The following is a 19574-nucleotide window of genomic DNA, read 5'->3' as shown; positions in this document are numbered from 1 at the left end:
CCATGGGTTTCTTCCTGTATAGTTTGGCAGTCTGCTGCCTATTACTACTTGTTTGCATTCAGTGCTTCTGATCTCCAATTTAACTTTTTGTAGCAAAAGATCGGTGGCAGCTGGAGTTAAGTGATATTTCAGATATTCCTTTTTTTTCTTCCCTTTCAAAGTAAGGAAAATATTGCCATGTATATAAGGTATAACTTCCAGCAGACAAATGTTATTGGTACTCTCTATGTCTACTGCCTTTCAGACTCTTTGCCAAGAACTGGAAGCAAAATTTTATGAAGGGACTTTCAACTGGGAAAATGTAAAGCAACATGATGCAGCAAGTCTTTTAAAATTCTTCATCCGTGAACTGCCTCAGCCACTCCTAACTGTAGAATATCTCAAAGCTTTCCAAGATGTACAGAGTGAGTAGTGTCCTTTCTGTCTCAGTTGCAAAGAAGTGATACCAGTGCAGAGAAGTGCTTTGCTACAACAGTATTTTCATTAATATTCTGTGAAACCAAAAAAGAACAAATAGGACTTCTCATCAAAAAAGATGGGTACATTTTTGCTAATGTACAAATACCATTTTTCATGAAACATCTACTTTGGTAATTTACACATAAAAGCACGCTGTCATTTTCTAATATGCTTCTAATAGTCTTTAGAACTATTATAGATGAGTTATAAGAAAATTATTTAACAATATTTGTTTCAAAACAATATTTGTTTCAAAAGAAAACAATAGCAAAGATACAATAGTTCTGCAGAAAATCCAACAAACGGTAGTTTATACTGTTTAACATAGTCATGGAGGATATTTTATCCATTTTAAACAGGAAAAGCTAGACCAGAATTGTCAGAACTGCTGGTCATCCTTGATCCCTTGAGATCAGTAAGTTCCTGTGAAAATGTCCTCCTTGCCAACTGGTCACCAAGACAGTAAGCATACTGGTTGTAATAGAAAGAAAGCAGCTTTGTGGAGTGATGATCCACAGACGTTAGCTCTCCAGCCAACACAGGAGTGTTGGTTTGAGACAAATCTTTTCCTGTCTTCTTGTAGGCTGAATGATGGCTCATTTCTAAGGGTACTTTCAGGGAATTCCCGTGGACAGGCAGTCAATCTTAACTGTTGGCTGTTTCACTCTCCAGTATGAGAGCTCTTCTCAAGGTCACAGGCCATTCAGTTGGTGTGCATAGGAGCTGGAGCTTAAGCCTGTTACATAGTGGTGTTGATTTTGCAGCGATGAGCAGCAAATTAAAGCAGGCCAGAATGTTTTCAAGTGATGCTGGCAGCTAACAGCTCCTCAAGGTTGTTCCACTTAGCAGATACTGATTGGAGCCAGGGTGGTTTCTGCTTGCCACTCCTGAGCTGTCTGAAGGCTTATGTGGTTTTACTTACCCAGAAAATACTTAGGTAACAGGATGCAACATACATGGAGCCAAAGGATATGATATAAACCAGACATAACACTTCATAGCCTACTATTGTTTAAATTGTCTGCCCATTGTGTGCATGCAGTGAGATTAGGTGTTAGAGAAAAAGGGCCATCTTTGTGACAGTAAACAGAATTTTTCAAGAGTGTGTTTAATTAGTGTGGTTAGACTTTTAATATTTAAATGACTTAATTTAAACAACCTAGCTTGTTAATTTAAATAACTTAAAGAACTAAAAGTAAAACGTTATTTAGGTAAACAGATGGAAAACCATGATTTAAGTAATGAATTTTAATTGTTTTGCAGTTGTGTTTTTACTTAATTTCCAAATAAAAGGTTGGTTCTTATTGCTTTTTGAGCATTGTGGCATGGGGTTTTGGAACTAAATTTAATCCTCGCTTTTATTGTATGTCTTTCTAAGCACACAGGTACACTGTTGTCACTGCTTGTATGTTTTAAATGACTATATAATTTGCCACTAATTTATTCATATCCCTACTTTTTATTATGGTAGAAAGTAGTCAGCAAGCTGTTTTTTGTTTCATAGATGAACTTTTTGTTGGCTGTATCTCCCAAACAGTTTTGGAAGAAATGTATTTGAAATAGCAGTTCAGTTGGAATCCCATTAGAATACACAAAAACAGCCCTGTTGAGCTTTGAAATAGTGTAATAAAACTCGGTCGGGTGCAGGTACCCCCTTCTTCACCTGCGTTATGTATGGCTTGATTGTTAGGAATCTGCTGAGAAGACTTGCAAGAGCACTTTCCCAAAGGCATGACAGGAGGAAGTTTACCACAACAACAAACCTAAGAGAGCTGGGACTTTCCACTGCTCCACACCGGCAGGATTTAGAAACCCTCCTAGGGAGGAGGCAGAGAAATTGGGGGATGCACTCATCCAGCATCTTGGCTGAATGACTCACCACCTAGCAGTTGGGTAGATGGCAGAAGCAATGGTATTCTTCTTTACTTAAAGCTTGCCACGTTTAGTATGACATTTACTGCTGCAGATATGTGTTAAGCTTCTCTGCTATTGTCTTTATTCCACTGGTTTGCCACTGCAGCTGCTGCTGATGTTGTTACTGGAGACCTGCCTTACTCAGCAACCCATGGTATTCCTTTTGCGGCGGTGACCTGGGAGACAGTGCAACTGTTTAGGCAGTCAGACAAACTGTGACAGCAATTTTAAAGATACCCTGTTGTATGCTGGGGCACAGGCTTGAAAAGGGAGGAACCATTAGCTGACTAGTTTTACTTCATAATGCTGCAAAATAAAGAATCACAAGGTGTCTAAAAAGGACTGCCAGAAGATTTTTGAGTCATACAGCAACTGAATCATATGAGACCATTTGGAAATGAGTATCAGAAAAGAAGGATCTGCCAGTCCTTTGTCATACTATCACAACAAGCCATATGTATGCGTTCAGCATTTTACAAGAGGTTTCCACTTTAAAATCATGCTGTTTGACAAATTGACAAATGATAATTTTAAAATGTTCATGTGCTTCAATGGCAGATCTTCCAACGAAGAAACAACAGCTGCAAGCTTTGAATCTTTTGGTTATCCTTCTACCTGAAGCAAACAGAGACACTCTGAAGGTTAGAATTGCTAATGCTTTTTTCCTGCACTTTTGTCTGTTTCTGTGAACCCACTATGCACTATGACAAACAGTGTTGTCTTTTAGCATCCTTCTTTTGAGTTCAAAGTTAATGCTGGAATTAATGATTCTTTCTTTCTTTCTTTTTCTTTTTTTTTTTTTAATTTTATTTCTCAGAACTTTAAAAAACAAAACAAACAACAACAACAACAACAAAAAAACAACCCATGACTTAGGACCCTAATTTCTCCCAAATGACTTTAAAAGTATGATTTGAAATTTTTCCAGATTGCAATAATCATCTCACAGTGAATGACTTCTTCTCTTACAAGTTTTTTCCTTATTTTAGCAGCAGCAGTTATTATTTGCAATGCAAAAAAGAAAGAAAGAAAAAAAAGGATTATAATACTATGGCTGAACATTTGCATTTTATGAAATAGGTTTAGCTCTTTTGTTTCATTCTTCACTTTTGCCCATGTTGTGTGTTTCAACCCAATAAGCAAGAAACTTACACTTCCTATTGATACTTGCAGCACATCACTCTTGGAAACATCCAATTTGGGCTTGTCCTTTTGTAGCAAAGCCAGCCATCTTTTTCAGAATGTGCTTACTATTTTGCTACAATGAAAAATGAATTTGCAGGATTTGTATGGAATGCAGAGTATCTTCTACTATAGCCAAAAAAACCCTATTAGTTCTTATTGTTTAAACATAGCTTCCTTTTTGAGTTATTTACTGTGAGGAAGCACTCAGGAGGGTTCCTGGCTTGGGTTACAAATATCTGGAACCGAATTAATTGAAGACTGATGGTTTGTAACTGGCTACCTCTCATTCACAATGCAGTGCGGTTTACTCATGAGTTGTGTACCTCACTGAACTATCTATTCCATGTTTCCATGACAGCTGGCATTATTGTGTTCACTTTCTATTTAAGAAAAGCCAATAGTAATGTTTTCAAAAGTATCTGTGTGATGATACTTATGCACCTACATAAGCAGTCTTACTCTACAGGGCTTCAAAGTCACTTGAATATTTTTGAAAAATGTTATCCACAAAATTAACAAGAATTATTTACTTCATTACTTAAAGAAAACTTGCATTGCAGTCTTGTGAAGGAGCATATCCACATTTCTTATTCTAATTGCTTTAATGTAGTTTTATAAGGTATAAATAGATTTTTCCAAGAATGTGTAGCATCATGTTTCATTCTGGCTTTTTCTTGTGCAAAGCTGAGCTTTAAGTTCTGCTGTAATTTCAGGTACTGCTTGAATTCCTCCAGAGGGTAATTGATCATCGAGACAAAAATAAAATGACGCTAAACAATGTTGCAATGGTGATGGCCCCAAACCTTTTCACATTTCATGGGTTTGGCTCAAAGACTATTGAGCAAAGCGAGTTTGTTATGGCAGCTGGAACAGCAAATGTCATGCGCTTTATGATTCAGCACCAAAAACTCCTCTGGACAGTAAGTGTACTCCTAAGCGGGGAAAAAATACATAAATTTCACAAACAAGGCATCTGAACAAAGAAGTAAAGTGAACTTATTTCCATGATTTAAAGAAAGATCAGCCCCATCCAGCTGGGGCCTTGCTCATAGGTAGCAAGATAGGAGTGTAACAGAATCATATTTACATATTGTGGTGGAGTTAAGGTCTGATGGTCAGAGTTTTAGTATTCAGTATAAGTGAACTCAAAAATAAGTCCTTGGGGAATCCTTGTATTTGGCCTATTGGTAGGCATTGTTACAAGGAATTTATTCTTTTCTGCTTAGAGATATTCATAGCACACATGGTGTTTTAGTCCATTTCTCTTTTGGGCCAGACTTTGTATTATATAAAACATGCTTTAATAAAAACATGAACTTGTGTCATGGTTCTCAAGCAAAGCTCTCACTTAGACAGACTGGAGAACTTCAAGCTTTGCTGTCCATCAGGAACTTTAAACAATCTTGTCTTTTGCTGCAAATGTGGAATAGTTACTACCGCCATGGCACAATGTAAAATGTGCTGAATGTTTTTTTTTTTTTTTTCCTAAGGAGAGTAAAAACACTATGATTCTAACTCTCTTCCTCTGAGAGCTTATTGAATTGAATATAATATCACTAGCGTAGCGTTTTTTAAATTGTTTCACAGCTTTGTATTATTTGAATCTAATTTCTACTAGAAATAGATATTTTTTTTTCCAGTTCTACTTAACAATCTGTAAATTTACAATGTTTGATAAGTTATGGAAGTGATGTATATACCTTACTATCTATATTCATCTAGATTCCCAAGTTTCTTGTTAACCAAGTGAGAAAACAAAATGCCGAAAGCCAAAAGAAGGAGAAAAAAGACAAAGCTATGAAGAAACTTCTGAAAAAGATGGCTTATGACCGTGAAAAGCATGAGAAACAGGACAAGGTCCCTAACGATGTAAGGAAACATATCTGAAATACTATATTAATAAGATTACCATCTCTAGTGAAAAAGAGGCTATAGCTGAGAGAATATCTGCATTTATTTATCACAGAGTTTCAATAAATAGCAGGTTAATATATGGGTTTCATAGTTATGGGTTACCAGCATGGCACATTTGGAAGGTTGGGCTGTTTATTTTTTCTCCCTATTTTTCAAAATATTTCTATTTCTATTTTTTTATTTCTATTTTTTCTTTATTTTATCTTTATTATTTTTATTTTTTTCCTATTTCTAATATTTCTATTTGAAAAATGATAATCCCATAGATCGTTTCAATTTGGGCATCTGAAACAGTAGTAGGTTAGGTCAGTATTTATAGAGAGAACAAGTGTTGTGACACTTGTTGTTGTACCAAGGTTTAGATGCATTTCTGTCTAACGGAACTCTGTGTGTTTACTTAAAAACAAAACAAAACGCAAACTCTCTACAAGGTTGCAGTATTTCATATTTAACAGTGTTTGGAAACTAAGCTGGTATTTAATTCTCACGCCCATAGGAGCTCCCACACCACTGAGCTCTGTCTCAGTGAATTTAAGTATTCCTGGTAATGTGAAGCATGCTAGAGCATGCACAGCTGCTATCCCCTTCTCCTCTCCTTCTATCCCCCTCAAAATAAAACCAACAAGCAAAACCAAACAAAACCACTACCAACAACAAAAGACAATACAAATGTGAAAACTGATAAACTGCTTCTTAATTAGCTATTGTCCAAGTGTCCACTCCCAACTTACCCATGTGAATACAACCTTTAGTTCAGTAAGTGACTACTGCTATGCTCATCAATGATGTCAAGGCATGTACACATTATGAACAAGAGTTCATAACTCTTGAAAAAATACAAAAAAAGTTCCTTGGCAATATAGTGTCATTATTTTCCTTTACTTCAGAAGTATTTTAATTGAGCTCCTCCCACTGACTTTTCAAAAATATATCTCATGCTTCTTGAAATTGCTTATTATTTACAATCTTAATGAAGTTAATAATTACAATTGATAAAGCTTATTAGACTATACAGAATAGCATCTAAATTATAATGCATTTGAAATACGTTTTTCCAATATTTTAAATACAGATAGAATCAAGTATATGTGACCCCATAACATACGGAATACTTACTGTATTAAGGTGCTACAAAAGTACTGTTTTATGGGTTGAGGTCATATTGAAGATTCCGGTGAATTAGAGACATCTTGTGGTAGCTTGTAAAAATGCATTGGTCAGAATCTCATCAAGCATGTGCATGGCAAACTCTTACTAAAAAAAAAAAAAAAAAAAGGGGGTTGTCATATTCTGCTAAAAGCAGTTTGTTAACATCATATTAAGATAAAAAATAGAATATGGTGAATATATTGTAATATCTGCCGGATCTGCCTGGTTTGATCCTATAAGCATACTTTTTCTTTTTTTTTTTTTTTTTTTTTTTTAACCTGAAAAAAGATGGATCCTTATTTGCAGCCAACATCTGCTAGAACCATATACCTATATCCTGTCTATACCTAAATAAGGTTCCTTTTGTATGCATTATTTGACACATCGTTAATTGTCCGAAATGAATTAATTCCTTGGGTGATACCTAGGTATATTTTCATATTTACTTGAATATATTTGAAGGAATCTATACACAGAATCTGATATTATCTACAATTTTAAAATAAAGCTAATTAAATATTGATATTTGTTTTATACTGTCTAATAAAAAGAGGATTCTTTGAATACAATTCAGTTGAATTAACATGAGCTGACACTTAAAGAAATGCTGCCATCCCCTGTTCAACATGGAAATAACAGCAAATACACTGAAATAGGCAAGTGCCTTTGCAATCCTCAGAGGATTTTTTATAATTCAGTGCTGTTGATTTTTGTAGTAAAATATGCCTTTTTAATCCACTAGAGAGCTAAGACTGGAATGTCATGTAATACTTACCCAAACTTCATCCCCAAACATAAATGTAAAGTTGCTTTTAAAGAATTTTCTTTAAGCCCTAGAAATCTCTGGGGATTCACTGCAAAATTAAATGGTAGATTTTTTGTGAAATCCTTCATTCTTATTCAAAGCATTCCATAACTTGGGTGCCTGAGAACAAGTACTCTTAAAATCGTATTCCCAAATATGAAATGGCTTCATTCTAAATGACTTTTATACATTTTTCCATATAGCTAAAATTAACTCAGTTCTTTAAGAAAACAAAACACACTTTTTTTTTTTCTTTTCTTTTTTTTTTTTTTTTTTTTTTATTTTGAATTGACTTAATTTGAAATTGAGGTGATCTAACTGTGCAGTTTGTGAACTGAACTCCACTCTTAGTTGGCAAGTGAGGTACTTAAACTTTTGGTGAATCACCGCTCTGGAGAAAGCTGTTTGTAACTTTTAGAAGTTAATCATCCTGCTTGCAGCTGAATAAAACCTAAGTGAAAGTTGCTATTTTCTACCACATGTTATGGTACCACATGTAGTTAAAACATATACAACCAGAGCTTGTGTCACTTCCATAATGTTCAGAAATATCACAGTATCAGCATTCTCAATGACAATCAGCTCACTTGTTAATCTGCATAAAGGATAAAATTTCATCTCATCTCTGATGAGGCCTTTCACTCAATGACATTTCTTCTTTTAAGACAGAGGTTAAACAGAAATTATTGTGCAAGGGGAGCAGATTTGGGGCAAAATCTCTGTACAGCAGGAAGAGCAGTTAATGGGGCTCATGAAGGCTGATTGCTTTTTAGAGCACCTACACATACAGCTCTACAGCCCATGTTTGTGTTAGGGAGCAAGTCTTTATGTTGCTGTTGGTGTGCGTTGTGCCCAAAGCCAGGCAAAGAAAGATGCTCTCAGGACTAGGTATTTAACTATTAGCATAGCCAGATTTATACCATCTGGCACTATATTCCTGTCATTATTGTTCCAAAATAGCAGTCGTGTTGGTGGCACAATGCGATGGTACTGGGTGTCACTAACACAGGTTAGAAAAACCAATGTGTCCTATAGCCATTCCGTTTGTATAACATGTTTGAATTTTCACAGTATAAATTTATTGACCCTTGCTGAATTTGTTGTCCACTGTAATTCCAGATTGTTAACTAAAAATATAGGTTCCTGCTAATCCATGTCCCATTAGACAAACTAACACAGAATTGTGTACTAAAATGAAAAAAATTTACCACGCTGAATTTCATGAAAGACCAGTTATTAAATAACCTTTGCATCCTTGAAAGTTTCCTTTCCTTTTGCCAGAAAGTATGATCCCAACAGTTTGAAAAAATGGTAAAAGATGTTTAAACAGGAGTTAGCTTTCTAGTGAATAGCTACAGCCATTATTTCAATAGGTGGAGGCCTTAAAGATAGATACAGGGAATTGCTTTTTGAGATCAGCTGCAGCCTGATGAATCTTTGATTGCATGTTTACTATGAAATTCTCAGTTTGCTAATTCTTAATGGTTTAGACATAAATAAACATAAATAGACATTATTATGTCCATTATTTTTAAAATTGATAATAAAAGGACCAGATACAGAAGGATTGTCTGGTTAAAATTACTTACCATAGCAAATCACCTATGTATGTTAATGAGCCTTTCTCAAGCTGTGCTGTGAAGCTGTGCTTCTGATTCTGATCACAGTTACACTTGTTGTCTATTAGTCTAGTTCAGATGGTTTCAGAGAAACTATTCTAGATTCCTAGGTGCCCAGATTTGTTCGTTGATTTTGGAAGAAGAAATGTTCAGCCTTAAAATTGCAGTAAACAGTGGGGAAAAAAAAAAGAAGGGAATGGACTGTCATAATCAACCTTGGCTACTGATAGTTTTACATTTCTTTTCCTATCAAAATGAATACATTCTGGTAAATGGTAATACGAATAGAAAAATTACCTTAAGATTTTCAGGAACAGAAATTAGGACCTTATTCACAACTAAATTACGCCTTCTGTGATTTCAATTGCTTGTACTGTAAGTTGAACCGAAAAAACATCCTTTGGAGCCCTCTTTCTCTGTAAGTAATATGACTGATATTCATCATCAAGGATTTCTGAGTAGAAATAAAATACAAATCCATTATGTAGTCATACCTGCAGGTTGGCTATCAGAATGTATTCTGGAGAATAAAAAAGTAGAGATAAAAAGCTGCTGTAGTGAATACTTGTGTTAAAAGGAAACGATACTTCCTGAAAAGAGGAATCATTTAAAGTAGAATGACCCATGAATACTTTGTGATTTTTTTTTTCCTCCATGAAGATCAGTTTAAATGAAAATGGAAAGGTTTCTCGTGGAAGTTTTCATAGGGGTGGTATGGAAGAGTTGCCTGGCATTCATGCCTACAGCAAGTCTTTTCCATATCAATCTTATGCGCTTCTTATCATACCTAAGAGTGTTCTTAATAGAGTGGTATTTGTTATTGTTATTCTTAACATATTTGAAAAATAATTAAATACTACTGTTCTTTTTTTTTTTTTTTTCTAAAGTTTTTCTTGCTGTTAAAAAGAGATTTGAAGTTCTGATGTAATTTACTGAATTTCTGTGTAGTTCTCATATTTCTGCAGCGAAGTGCAGTAGACAGTAGTGGAGTGCACTTACAGAGCACTGTACTGTTACTTATTCCATACTGTATTTCGAGAAACTCATCAAAGCCAGCTGCTAGCAGCTTTGTTCCAACACCATTATTGCTTTACAGGCTGATGTTCCTCAGGGAGTGATACGGGTGCAAGCGCCTCATCTTTCGAAAGTTTCCATGGCAATACAGCTGACAGAAGAACTGAAAGCCAGTGATATAGTAGCCAGGTTTCTCAGCCAGAAAAGGTACAAACATATTTTTATTTTCTTAACTTATCAGGAAAAGTGGATTTTCATATTTTCTTTCAAGGAAAAAAGTCTTAAAACACTTTGAATCCAAATGAGTTCATGAATCTTAGGGTCAAATCTATCCTGTTAGAATACATGTGTGAGGAATTAACCTAGTGTTTCTAATACCACTAAAACTCATGAAGCCTTCAGGAATGCATGAGTGCTATTAATAGAAGATTAACTGCTATTTAGTCTGATGGGTAAGGAATACGTTTGTAACGTTCTGGAAGTAGGAAGGATCTCCAAAAGGTAAGTCGGAGAAAGAAATGAGAAAAAGAGAAATAAAGCATTTAATTAAAAATCCATTTATATATAACTGTATTATAGGTTTTGGAATATAAATATGTGAAAATGTTGCTTGTGCATTTATTTAAAGGAAAGCTACATTTGAGTCATCCAAATCCATTTAGAAAGGGAAAAGTTTTAATCAAGCTTTTACATCTACTATATACACATATATATATATATATATATGGGCATAGTAAGAAATCAGAATAGACTTAACATCAAAGAATTAACACACGTGCATCATATATAACTATTCATGCTAAAGGAATAACATGATGCTCTGGTTGAGATCAATAAGCCACTTTTTCCTAAATGCTGTTTACAGGGGCTTAAACTTTTGACAGAAAGCTATTTTCTGGCTGCACCAAAGCATATTTTATTACAGTTAAGCAGTGAGAAAAATAAAATCTCTTGATAATTTGGGGACTTTATTCTTCCACTGTCTGTTTTTTTACTACTTTTAGTTGCATCAAAATTATAAACAGCAAGAATGTGGTTTCCCCTACCCAACCACTTGGCTTTTTCAGAAATGTGAAGTGTGTAAGGGGAGTACTTATTTTTTCAGCAGCAGTGAAAGAAAAATTAGAGGGTAAATATCGGGCTGCTTGCTAATAACAATGGAATGCTTTTCTAAAATCCACAGTTTCTTCATGCCTATCTTGTTATGCCTTTTCTGTAGTTTATTGCTCACTTGCAGGACTATTCATTTGCACTGGCATGCATGGGTATTCTTGTTCACTTACTGTATCACGAAATGAGTATAAACACAAAGGGTTTACAACTGGTCCACTGCTAATCTTAATTAGCATAACTTCTCCCAGACGTGTCTCAGTGGTTGGTGCACAAGCTCTTTTGCAATACAGTTAATCAGTGTTTTCTGTTTCTGACAGTGGAAATGTTCAAACACTCAAGAAAGAAGAGGTCTTTCTTTATGAAATAGGAGGAAATATTGGTAAGGATGGCTTCTGAACAACTTCTCTTGCTATAATAAGATTGCTTGGCGCTTTGTCCGTGCACTTCACTGAGTGATTGCATTTATTCACATCCCTAATTCTCCCTGACACTGAGACAGAAAGTTAACCTTGGGGAGAAGGAAGCAGAAAAGGTGATATGATCATCATATTAGTAGTACATTATTATCTCTCCTAGAGGAAGATGGCTGCTGTTACAGGTGTTCCTGGTACATATGTACAATGAAGAAGCATAAAAAGGTTGAATAGAAAGGTGCTTGAAGTTCATCTTCTTCATCTCTTTGTATTGAGGCGTAATAAATGAACTTACAGCCCTTTAAGCTCTGCATTAGAGTTTTGCTTGCAGGTTCCTACAGGGAAATAACCACTGAAACAGAAAAGTGACCTAGTGATGAAGGACAGTTAGTCTATCCTGCTCTGTGTAACCATTGATTAAAGCAAATAGCAGATCAGCAAGGTTAAGTCCAAAGGATGATTTTGAAAGCAGTTCTAAAATTTCCTTTGATGAATGCAAAAGTACTTTTACACTAGGAATCAGTTCCCAATCACAGTATTTTTCTTATACTGAGAAAACAAACCAAAAAAAAACTAGAAAACACTTCTGTACTGAACTTCTGTATTGTATTGAACATCTTACATTTGCTTTTTCCTTTTGAAGCATGGCCTTTTATACTTTATTTGAAGCTTTAAAATTCCATGAATACCCAGTACTTTTGTACTCTGCAATTTAAAATCCTGTATATAATTGCTGTTTTTAGCGTTCTTCCCTTTTATCTTTCTACTACTTTAAATCAGTTTTTCTAAACTGAAAAAATTAAATTTAAATAAAAAATAACACTTTCTTACTTTCCCTACAGAAGATATGTTTTAGTGTTTTTACAAAGTCTGAAGGCAAAAAATAAGTTACTAAGATATGCGGATGCCAGATGAACATATTATCTGCTCTCTTGCATATCCAGTATGTATGCACATTTGCCGTGCCTGTTAAACAGCTTGTGCTCCCAGATGTACAACTGTTTTAAAGGAGGGGACTATCTCTTTTATTACATAGAGGTGTTACTGTTTTAGAAAAAGTTTTTGCAACAGAACTCCTGTGAAACGGGAACAAGCTAGTATCACTTAAACATGTGACGGAAACTATACGTCTCTCTTGGAGCAAATATGTGGCCGGTTGTAGATTTATTTATTTATTTTTATTATGGAGTCGGTTAGAAAGTTTAGATGCTTCCTTGGTCTGAATGACTTATTAACAGACAATTTTAACTTTAATCACCTCTTACAAATGCTAGTCTTTATTAATGCTCTCAGCTGAGATAAGAGAAGCTCCCTGATTTTTACCTGCTGTACAGGTAAAAGCAGCTGTCCTGATCTTCTGTTTCTTTTCTTCTGCCCAATGGGACTGACTCATGCACAGGGAGCCAAAATGGGAGAAGACTTGACAGGCTCATAATACACTTCTGTGCTTCCACTCATAATTACAACATGAGCAATGCTGCCATCCTTTCCCCTAGCAGATGGGGCTGGTGAATTCTCCGGACTTTATTTTTTTTGAGTACTCAGTACACTGTAAGGCTTCCAGGCACTGCGCAGAACTTCTGCTATTGCTTTGTGACCAGGAATGAATACAGAAATGATAACTCACTGTCCCTGTGCTCCCATTGAGGGGCTGGTCCAGAAACATGGGTGATACATGGCACACAGGCTGGGATAAAAATGCCAGAGGAAGGACAGGACCTGGCATTGAGAGGGGGTGGAGAGAGCAGAGGGAGCCTACTCAAGCAGGGAGTCTTGCTGGCTTGCCTGCAGTGAGCAGGGTGTCCAGACAGCTGGCAGGCAGACCTGGCTGCAGTGTAGCACCTCTTCTTGCCTCCTGCTTTAGGAGAACATATTTCAAAAACGTCTGGCTGGCACATTAAAGAGGTTGCGAGCCATTTAGCCCAACCGCTTGCACGGCAGAGTAGAAGAGGAGCTGTGATGCACATCTGCAAATGCATGAGATGATGCTTTGCCTGTGGGGTAATGGGGGGAGTAAGCAGATCTTGCTGGATCAGCATATGGTATTTTCGTCATAGCTACTCGACATAAATTAATTGCTTGTAGTGCACCAAAACCATTGTCCTGCTTTTCCCTCCTTTGATAGTAACCATTGCAAGTGCTATCCAGAAGTACTAACCAAGACGAGCAGGATGGGGAGTAATGCCTTCTTAGCAAGGACAAACCTTGCTCAAACTTTCTATTTCAGAAAGGGAGAATAACCTGAAATTTAGTGGGCTTCCATGCAAATTTGAATTAACCACAAGAGAACCAGGACCCTGCTTTCTTTTTTTAAAACCTTCACACAGGGGAGCTCCCATGCACCTGGTCTGCATGAAGAATCAGACACAGTGCCACAAAGTTGAACTTCCTACAGCTTCCCCAAGCTGTAGGAAGTTCGTCCCTGCTTTCTTTCCTCCCTCCTTCCCTCCATCTCTGCTCCACTTCTTCCCCTAGACATGGGAAGGATAAGAGCGCTTCTAGGCTTTAGCTGTGTTGTCCATTGTTAAATACCACAGAGGTAGCTTAAAAAACTAAGTGGATCACAGCAGCAACTTTGAAAATAATTTCATTTTGTTGTTGTTGTTGATACTAATGTAACCACACACCTTTTTTTTTTTTTTTTTTCTTCTTCCTAGGGGAACGTTGCCTTGATGATGATACCTACATGAAGGACCTATACCAGCTCAACCCAAATGCTGAGTGGGTTATAAAACCTAAGCAGAGTTAAGCTCACAACAAATGGCAAAAGAACAAACAACCTGTGGACTTTTAATGCTGAATGTTTCAAAGGGATAGCTTGTCCTTTCGACATTCAACTGTATTATATGTATTAATAGAAAACTACCTTGTTTAAAAAAATAAGGTGGTGGAAACCCAACAGTGATTACCAGTAAATTTTCACTTTTACTTACAGCAAAATATCAGAGATAACAAATGAGTGGGAAAACTGTGTTATGAGAATAAGTCAGTTAAATATTTTAATGGCACTAATCTACCTTGATGATACGCCCATCTGGTAGGCTTTGTTTCGGAAGAATTTATTTTTCAAACAGATGCTTAACCTCTTTATATTAGAGATTTACAATCTGTTTGTGTAGAAGTGTGTGTTCATGTAGGTTTTTGCAGTGTTATTACACTGGAGAACCAAATCCTGATCAGCACTTCTGGATGGTACAGTATTAAAAATATTTAAAACTGTTTCCCAAGTAAGTGTGAAATTCACAGGAAAAACCTGCAACACAATATATTTCGTCTTTGGAAATCCTAATTTTTTCACTTTCTAAATGAAAAAAAAAAACTATTTGGAAAAAAAACAACAACAACAACGACTGTGAAAATGCTTTCTATGCAGCTTTTTTGCTAGATATTTTAAATATTTTTTATTCTTATTCTGGTTGATTGTATTCTTGATACTATTTTTTTAATAGGACCATATGACAAGGTGAGTAATTTTGAAGCTCACCACTCCTGGCAGTGTCCTTTCTGGAATATTGTCATCTACTAGAAAGACCTCTAGGTTTTTCAGCAGTGATAATGCAGACGTTGCATAAACTGGTTCCAGGTTTTTAGGACATCTGATAGAATGCAGAGCATTTTGTGAACTGCCAAAACCTGCCAATTACTAGCACAATAAAAACTTTCAGGATTAATAAAATAAAATAGCTGTGGAGAGAAACTGTAGGCTTGGTTTCATAGCTAGCAAACCACCAACCTTTCACTCAAAATAAGTGTAAAGGTCTGCTGTGGAGTTTATGTAGGCTTTTTGGATGTTATCTACCATCTGGGCTATCATAGATGAGGCTAGAAATCAAGTCCTGATTTCCTTGACTGATACTGTCTAAACCACTTAAAAATTAATAATCCAACAATGAACAATTGCAAATCCTTCTCTTTGCAAGGGAAAGACTGAAAGCTCCCTGTGGAATTCGCTGATAATGAATTATAGACTGACATGGCTTATTGCAGCACGAAGAGCTGTGGACTGTAGCTTCAGAGCGCAGGTCCCACAGCAATGCTTTGGGCTCACTAACCTGTGTACCGCTTTACAATTTATTTGAAAACTAGCTCACCAGTGCTTAAGTGCTCATACCTGTGTGCTGACTACCTGAAGTAACTACTGTGAAATTATAGCTTAGGAGCTAAGTATTTTCTTTCAATGCACACACGATTATATTGACCTCTTAGGGAATATTCTACATACAATCAAGGACTGGATTACATTTTTTTTTTTTGACTTGATCAAAGCTGATTAAAGGAATCAAGGGCCTTTCTGCTGAGCTTTGGATATGGGCCCTGTGCTGTTCCCAAAACAACCACTGGAACTCTCCATTTTCTGTACAAGCAGTGAAAGAAAACTCTGAAAGGTCATCAAAAAATTAGGCACCTACTGATTAGTTATCCACAGCGTACGAACAATTTGAGGGGTGTAAGTATTTATTGTTTTTTAACAGCTGTCTTGATAGGGAGAGCATGTAGGGAAGGATTCTCAACTGCAGGGTGAATGAAATGCGAAATTGTTCTAATGTGGTTGTACTGCCCCTGCTGCTCCATCTTGTCGGGCACCCCTACATGCTGTTGCACTGTGCCATTATGGGCAAACCCCGTGAAACAAATAGTTTTTGTCAATAGAACAAAACACACTCGCTGTCCTTTGAACGTAAGGGACAGAGAAACGGTGAAATACTTAGGTAAATATTTATGAATCTAATGTAATAAATAGAAGATGTTTTGTCATGTAATACAAAAATGATGTGTGTTCTTTATAGTTCTGTAAAAGATTGCTTGCTACTGCAGTGCTAGCTGTTATTTTAAGCAGGAGCAAAGTGCAGAGGATAGAACAGCTGTACAGTTTCAGCGTAAAATTACAACCACCCTCTGGCTATGATCTTTTAAATAACTTTGTTTCTGGTTTAGTGCCATTATCTTTTTTAATTTAAAAAGCTCTTTTATAATTAAATATGTTTTTTTTTCTGAATTCTCTTCTCATTTATTGTGTTAGCATGCAAAACACAAACGACACCAAGCGGCGGTTGCTTTGTAATTTCACAGTTTACATCTTTGCAGGTAGTTTTGTAGTTTTGTGTGTGAAGAGAGAGCCTGCTCGGTATGTTAACAGCAGCCTCACAGCCCCAGGGGTGAAGGCCGCAGCAGGCCATGCAGGCTGCCCAGCACCCTGAGGTAACACCTTGAGAGGCAAGGGACCAGCTGCCTGCTGGGTGCCCACTGAAACCTTTGTCTCTCTACCCCTCAGCACCCAAGAATTAAGTGCCACCAGCCCCCAGCTGCCTGCCACCTCCATGGCTTCTGGGCTGCCCTTCTCCGAGACCTCCAGAGGCCACCTGGGCACCCTGCTCAGGGCGGCCCAGCTGGAGCAGGGGCCTCAGTGGTCCCCTCTGATGCCATCTACCCGGTGTTTCTGGAAAGCTTCAATAAAACACACACATTTAGTAAGCATTTAAGAGTTAAATTGCAGCAGAAATCTAACTTGGTGAGAGATTTGCTGAGTGATTTCCTCTAAGGCACGTAAATATATCTAAGGATTAGATCTCTGTTGTACTTCTATTTCTGAAAGGTTGCAGCCACGCAAAAAGAATGAAATGTGTATTGCACTAATTTTATAGCAGTGTTCACAATATTTTTTTTTTATGTAGAGAAATGCTTATAGGATCTTAAAACCATTATTTGTGTTTGCACACAGACTGCATCTGAGACAGGTAAGTACTTCTCATCTCCATTTAGCAGATGGGAAAACTGTTCATAAATGGCTTGCCTGCAGCCAGAAGGGGCGAAATCAATCTGATTTGTAGAAACCGAATATAATCCTCCAAAAACTGTTTTAAAAATCTGCTGTATCGCCAATAATGGGACTTAAGCAATCACAAATCTGACTTCAGGGGACTGTTTTAATAAATACAATACTGTGGTTTTTAGCCTGGTTTCCAAAGGAAAGGTGTCTGGGGTAATCTCACTGCCTGTGTGTGTCTTCCCCTAATTACTTTTGAATCTGCTGGCAGACTTCAATCATTTTTGGCAAAGGGAGTGGGGGAAGGGAATGTCTCAAAAATAATTAAATTTCTACAAGCTTCATAAAACGAGGCAACTGGAAGGAAGACAGAGGCAAGACAAGTCCTTTGATCAAAGGAAGGATGACAGCATAAATTCAACCTTTATTTAAGCACTGGAACAGAGGCAGGAGAGTGGACGTGTGGGTGCTCTGACTGTGGAAGGAGCCCAGAGGCAGTTAGCATTGCCCATGCTCGTGAAAGCCCTCGCCTGCCTTAAAGTCTTAGGAGGCTTCCTTGCTGTCTTGTTGCGAGTAATTGCTGCTTGTGCTGCAGCTGTTCTCGTGGGCTGGCTTTTGTGGTGCAGCTTCTCCATAGCTTCTGATTAGTGTGGCTCCTCCCTTTTGGGCTCAGCGCCTAAACGCACACCCTCCCTGCTGAGCTGTGCCCGCAGTTAATGCAGTTACCTGGGAGGTGGGTGGCACTGTGTCTGCTCCCTCTTCTTGTAGGTCTCTTGGGAGTTACCTCCATCCTGGACAAAGATCAGATCTGAAACAGGCCAGTATGAAACGGTAGATTTCACAAGGAGTAGCAGGAACAAAACTTGCCTTTCAAGTTGTTCTGAATGATGCGGAAGTGCTGGTTCAAAATCTCTACAGATGTTATTGCTCCCTGCTTGCTCACTTTTGGGATAACTGAAAGGATCTGATGTTCTTTTACTGTCTCCATAAGACCAATAAGCAGCATTCATTCATGCTGAGAGCCAAAGTCTGTGTATTTTACCAGTATTTCTTACCATTATACCTCTGTAATGCATTGCTCTCAAAAACGTCTAATTTCTGCTTCAGTTGTCTCAGCTCCTGTGCTTGTGTGTTTAGCCACCGGATCAGGTCCTGCAGGTAAGCCAGCTGTGGGTTTCTTTCCCATGGGATTCTCTGGGTTTTCAGAGCAGAGAAGCTACTATGTGGTTACATGAAGGTGTGTTTGCCATCCGTCCTAATTCACTGCTATGCTGGGATTGCAAGCGAGGGGCTGGATCCATGGTGGATGCATGCCCATACCTCCCCGTTGTGCAGGGCATGGCCAGCCACGTGTCTGCCCCTGGTGTGTCTGTGACTGACTGTGTAGCTCCACTGCCTCTGCTCGGTGTTCCCCACGGTGTGGGAGCAGCACGTGGCAGCCCAGGGCTGGCGCTTGCATGCACACCTCTGCTGGGTACGCGCTGAGAATGCCGGGAGCTGCAACACTGGTTACACACCTCTGATAACCTCTAGTCATCTCTTTGGCAACATAAATAGTAGTGAATCAATACCTGCTGGAGAAGGTGAGAGTTTAAAATACCATATAGTGCTCAGTTAAAATACCATATAGAGATGTGCCCTCTACCAGTGGTCACTCGTGTGTTCCTGTCTGTTTTTGTGCTGTGCTTCCCGACTTCTGTACTGGCAGCCCTTTGACTTCCTAAACTGAGGTATTTAAATTAATGTTTTCATTATACCTGCAGATAGTCACAAGGTGCGTAACTCATTTATCTGCGGTGATGCCTCAGTGATGTACAACTGTAGTGTCCAGTTGTCTGGATGTGGTGAAACTGCGAGGACTGAATTGCGCAGAAGAATCTCACAAGCTTATGTGAGTTACTGGAGTAGCCTTTGCTGGTCGTCAACGTGCAAATGTGTAACTTGCTCCAAGTGATCCAGAATAAATGAAGGAACACATAGTTGTTCAGAAAAGCTCAAGCATCTGATTGAGGGTCCAAGCCTTGGGCTGCATTAAATTAGCACCTGGAAAACAGTTTATTGCTTATTCACTTTTTTTCCTTAATCCAAGAAGAGATAATTAATTTAAGTCTTGCCTTCTGATTTTGGATTAGTCTGAAACTTTGTATATGTAACCTACTATAATTGCCTTAATGATATTGTATGTTCCCACATTTTGTTGTATAAGATGTAAAGCAAATGAGCTC

General features: G+C 37.6%; 1 protein-coding gene across 3 annotated transcripts in view; it reads left to right on the top strand.

The window, feature by feature from the left end:
- Positions 1 to 16538, top strand: part of ARHGAP18 (Rho GTPase activating protein 18) — a 90699-nt gene extending 74161 nt beyond the window's left edge. For all 3 annotated transcript variants that reach the window (XM_032184157.1, XM_032184156.1, XM_032184158.1), the window contains exons 9-15: positions 245 to 404; positions 2932 to 3014; positions 4272 to 4478; positions 5281 to 5427; positions 10142 to 10266; positions 11490 to 11551; positions 14243 to 16538. In XM_032184157.1, coding sequence (XP_032040048.1) covers positions 245 to 404; positions 2932 to 3014; positions 4272 to 4478; positions 5281 to 5427; positions 10142 to 10266; positions 11490 to 11551; positions 14243 to 14334 — 876 coding nt within the window. In that variant the 3' untranslated portion in view covers positions 14335 to 16538. The remainder of the gene's footprint in view (positions 1 to 244; positions 405 to 2931; positions 3015 to 4271; positions 4479 to 5280; positions 5428 to 10141; positions 10267 to 11489; positions 11552 to 14242) is intronic.
- The last annotated feature ends 3036 nt before the right edge of the window (positions 16539 to 19574 follow it).

Source organism: Aythya fuligula, chromosome 3 (genome assembly GCF_009819795.1).
Source record: "Aythya fuligula isolate bAytFul2 chromosome 3, bAytFul2.pri, whole genome shotgun sequence".
Lineage (NCBI taxonomy): Eukaryota > Metazoa > Chordata > Aves > Anseriformes > Anatidae > Aythya > Aythya fuligula.
The sequence above is the reverse complement of the archived record's forward strand: the minus strand, read 5'-3'. Positions and strand labels throughout refer to the sequence as shown.